The sequence below is a fragment of the Artibeus jamaicensis genome, unplaced genomic scaffold, assembly GCF_021234435.1.
Source record: "Artibeus jamaicensis isolate MK-2021 breed Jamaican fruit bat unplaced genomic scaffold, CSHL_Jam_final contig_729, whole genome shotgun sequence".
In the NCBI taxonomy this organism is placed as follows: domain Eukaryota; kingdom Metazoa; phylum Chordata; class Mammalia; order Chiroptera; family Phyllostomidae; genus Artibeus; species Artibeus jamaicensis.
Window position 1 is genome coordinate 6,690,384 of NW_026521939.1, and position 4,322 is coordinate 6,694,705.

At 54.2% G+C, this 4,322-nt stretch overlaps 1 protein-coding gene across 1 annotated transcript; it reads left to right on the plus strand.

Annotated features, from left to right (window-relative positions):
* SOCS1 (suppressor of cytokine signaling 1) lies at positions 1-1,754 on the plus strand. The gene is made up of 2 exons (XM_037151238.2): positions 1-100; positions 650-1,754. The coding sequence occupies exon 2, from the start codon at positions 700-702 to the stop codon at positions 1,330-1,332; it is 633 nt and encodes a 210-aa protein (XP_037007133.1). The 5' UTR covers positions 1-100; positions 650-699; the 3' UTR covers positions 1,333-1,754.
* Positions 1,755-4,322: the final 2,568 nt, after the last annotated feature.

A 4,322-nucleotide genomic window follows, 5' to 3' on the forward strand; every position in this document is an offset into this window, starting at 1 on the left:
GGCCGTGGCAGCTGCACGGCTCCCGGTCCCGGAGCATGCGTGAGAGCCGCCCCGGATCCCCCTGCCGCCCCTCCCGCGGCGCCCCTCGCCCTGCCGCCAGGTGAGCTGGGCACTGGGCAAGGAAGCGGGAGGGAGAGGGGTAAACTAAAAGGAAAGGACAGCCGAGTGCCAGACTGACCTCAGAGGCACCAGGCCCCTAGCCCCCGCCAGCTCCGCCCTGGCAGCCCCCCGCGCGCGTGGGGTTCTCGCAGCACAGCTTTTCTCCTGCCTTTCCCAGATCGCTAGGAAGAGGTGCCAGTCCCCCGCCTAGCCAGCAGGCGGCGAGCCGAGGGCCAGCCCCATAGTCCAGGCAGGCTTGTCCCTGGCAGCTCTCTCCACGCCCCCCTCCGCTTAGCCAAACTCTGAGGCGGCTTGAGGCTGGACCCTGCCCCCACCAAGCCCCCACTGCCTGGAAGTGCTCTGCGTACTGGGAAGTGTATTTTCTAGCCCCCTAAGGCTCTAAGGGGCCGCACGTAATTGGTCCTATGACCTCGACCCTTTAGTGTCGGAGGCTCAGCCTTAAGCTCCACACACTCCCGGCTGCCTCGCGGCCCCTCACCTGTACAGCCCACCCAAACTCTCCACTCACTGCCTCTGTCTCCCCTGTCAGCGCACCCCCGGACGCTATGGCCCACCCCTCCTGCTGGCCCCTCGTGTAGGATGGTAGCACACAACCAGGTGGCAGCCGACAATGCAATCTCCACGGCAGCAGAGCCCCGACGGCGGCCAGAGCCTTCCTCTTCCTCCTCCTCGCCTGTGGCCCCTGTGCGCCCGCGGCCCTGCCCGTCAGTCCCAGCTCCGGCCCCAGGCGATACACACTTCCGAACGTTCCGCTCGCACGCCGAGTACCGGCGCATCACCCGCACCAGTGCACTCCTCGACGCCTGCGGCTTCTATTGGGGACCCCTGAGCGTGCACGGGGCGCATGAGCGGCTTCGCGCAGAGCCCGTGGGCACCTTCTTGGTACGCGACAGCCGCCAGCGGAACTGCTTCTTCGCCCTCAGCGTGAAGATGGCCTCGGGCCCCACGAGCATACGCGTACACTTCCAGGCTGGCCGCTTCCATCTGGACGGCAGCCGCGAGAGCTTCGATTGCCTCTTTGAGCTGCTCGAGCACTACGTGGCGGCGCCGCGCCGCATGTTGGGGGCCCCTCTTCGCCAGCGCCGCGTCCGGCCGCTGCAGGAGCTGTGTCGCCAGCGCATCGTGGCCACTGTGGGCCGCGAGAACCTGGCCCGCATCCCCCTCAACCCTGTCCTCCGCGATTACTTGAGCTCCTTCCCCTTCCAGATCTGACGGGCCGCGCAGGCAGCATTAACTGGGGCTCCTTGTTATTATTTTTAATTAATTATTATTTCCCTGGAACCACGTGAGTGCCCTCCCCGCCTGGGTTGAAGGGAGCTGGGGTGAGGGGGGCTAGGCCCCTCCCCCTCTTCAGCTGGAGACAAGGCCGCTGACCCCTCCCCAACTCTTAGGGGCGTGCCCCCTCCTGGTGCTCCCTCTGGGTCCCCCTGGTTGTAGTAGCAGCTTAACTGTATCTGGGGCCAGGACCTGAACTTGTACCTCCTACCTCTTCATGTTTACATATACCCAGTATCTTTGCACAAACCAGGGGTTGGGGAGGGTCTCTGGCTTTATTTTTCTGCTGTGCAGAATCCTATTTTATATTTTTTACAACCAGTTTAGGTAATAAACTTTATTATGAAAAAACTTTTTTTTTAAGAAAAAAGGTTTCTAGAGCATGTGCTTTGGTCAAAGGTTTTCCTTGGTTTTGAATGGGTCTTGGGGAAAGGGATCCTAAGACTGGCAGTTTGGCTGGAAGTGGTGTGTGGTCCATGTTCTGTGGCTAAGAACCCTGCTTGGTTCCTCCCACAGTCTAGGTACTGTTGGTCTAGTTTTGGTATTGTGTGTCTGGGTAAAATGGCAACTCGTGGTTGAGCACTTAATGTGTACCAGGCCCTATTCAGACTTTTACCTGCTTTTATTTACTTAATTCTATTGAGACAGTTCTATGAAGTAAGGCTCTTAACCCATTGTACAGAGAAAACAAGTGCAGGGGTAGATTTGCCTCTGGTCATTCCTGTGTCAAAGAAGAAAGACACTTGGGCCTTTTTTGGCTGTCCACACAGAATCTGTTTGAACTGGATGACAGAGAGAAATTTCCATTCTGTGACCACAATAACTTCCAGGAAGGGAGGGGGAGTGGAGGCTTGATGGGGTTTTAGAAGGAGGTGTGGCACATTCTAAACTCAGCATCAAGGGTTCCCAACAAATATATAATAATCCCAACATCTTAGATGGGATGGAGGATACAGGGTTGGGCCTGTCTTCCCTCTTCCCATCCAGTTCTGTCTTGTGTACTTTTTGGTGAACGCACAACTTGGAGTCTCAAAGAGGCTTTGTGGTCTGTGGTGATGGGAGGGCCCTGCTGGTGGCTTTGGGCAATTCCCTTTGCCTCTTGGGGCCTCAGCATGGAACTCAAAAATGGGCTTGCTAGAGCAGGTGGAACCCTCAGCAGCAGGTGTCCAGGCATCACAGAGAAAGTGGTATTTCAGGAGCCAGGGGAGGGAATGGCTGCTCCACGACCTGGGTTTTATGGCTTCTTCTCTGTCTGCGACCAGCCTGACAGATAAGCCATGCTGGCAGCTCTGCTGTGCTGCCGTACCCAATGAATTGAGTCATTCTCAGGTTGAGGGTTAAGCAGACGTTGCACTTCACTTTTAGAAGTTAGCACGGTCCTCTGCAAACTTGGACATGCTTATATTGGAGTGTCCTGATATTTAATAATACCTTTCAGACTTGAAAGTGTGGCAGAAGATTAACTTGAGACCTGGAGCTGCCCATACTTGTCTTGGATATTAAATAGTTTCCAGGCTTCAAAGTTAAGGGTGGCCAGGAGAGATACAGGATCTCAGAGAGCTTTGGAAATTTCATCCTTTAATAAGGTGGGATGGGACGGAATGAGGTGATGTCTTCTCTCTGGCTCCAAGGAATCACTGCTTTTCCTTTTAACCACCTTTCTGCCCTTTGTTCTCTTCTGTGTGAATCAAGTTCTGTCCTCGTTCTGACTTTCCCTGTCTCCTACCTAGTCTGACAGTTCCTGAAGAAACAAAGAAGTCTAAGAAGGCAGTGCTGGGGCATACCACAGACACTTAGTGAGTACGTACTATGTGCAGGACCCTGTGCTGCCTTGTTTAATCCTGACCAACTAGCCTGTAAGTCAGAAACCTCCCATTTTGTAGGTGGGAAAACTGAGGCTTGGAGAAGCAAAGTAGGGCACATAGCAAGTGGTGGAGCCAGATGTTCAAACTTAGATTGAGCTGCCTCAGAGGCTGGGTACCACTAGGTAACAGCCTCCCATGAGGACCTAACGGTCGCAATAATAATAACAGCAGCAGCTGCTAACATTTACATATAGCGTTACTGTGCAGGCACTATTCCAAGCCCCTAGTTACCTATATTAAAACGTTCACCCTTCACCCTAGCCTTGTGACTTACTATTAACATCCATTTTACAGATGAGGAAACAGGTCTTCATCTAAACAGGACGCATTAGAAGGTAGTTGACAGTATTTTCAGGTTTTTTTTCCTCCTCTTAAAAAAGTTTAAAAACCGCATCTTCATTACACAAACCCATTCCCCACAATAAAACCAGGAGCAAAGCAGCTAAGAATGAAGACCCCTTTGATCACACCTCCCAGAGCTGGCCCCTTCTCTTTGTTTAAAAAAGTCTATACTAACATGTACGGTGGCTCAGCAGGACCCAGAAGTTTCTGGAAGCTGCACTCCAGGCCCGTGTGACCGAGACCCTGTGCAGACACCAGTGCAGAGGAAAAGGGTTAGGGTGGCGCCGTGTGTGCCATGTGGCTTCCCCAGCGGTGCAGATTCTCTCTCATCCCTCAGCTTCATGATTCAGCAGCACTGACGTCAGTTTACAAGAATGAAAAGTGAGAGGAGGGTTTGTGTGGGGAGTGATGCGTTGGGGGCCCAGGTGCTGCTGAGGAGGTACCCTCCCCAATGAGAGCTGGTGATCTGGGCAGCGCGGGGCACAGAGAATGGGAAAGGGGCAGCTCTTCAGCATGATGGGGACTGCACGCAGGTGCAAGAACACTCCAACTCGCATCAAAGCCACCCCTGAGCCAGGGACTCTGATCCCCATTATGGAGATGAAATGGAGGTGCAGAGAAGTACAGTCACTCAGGGACACACAGTGCAAACGTGGTAGCCAAGACCTGCGCCAGGTCCATCCCACTCTACAGACCACTGGGTTCTTAAAGAGTGGGGGC

What these genes read in the sequence shown, in the direction of transcription:
- SOCS1 (XM_037151238.2), top strand. Translation starts at nt 700, where the DNA reads ATGGTAGCACACAACCAGGTGGCAGCCGACAATGCAATCTCCACGGCA.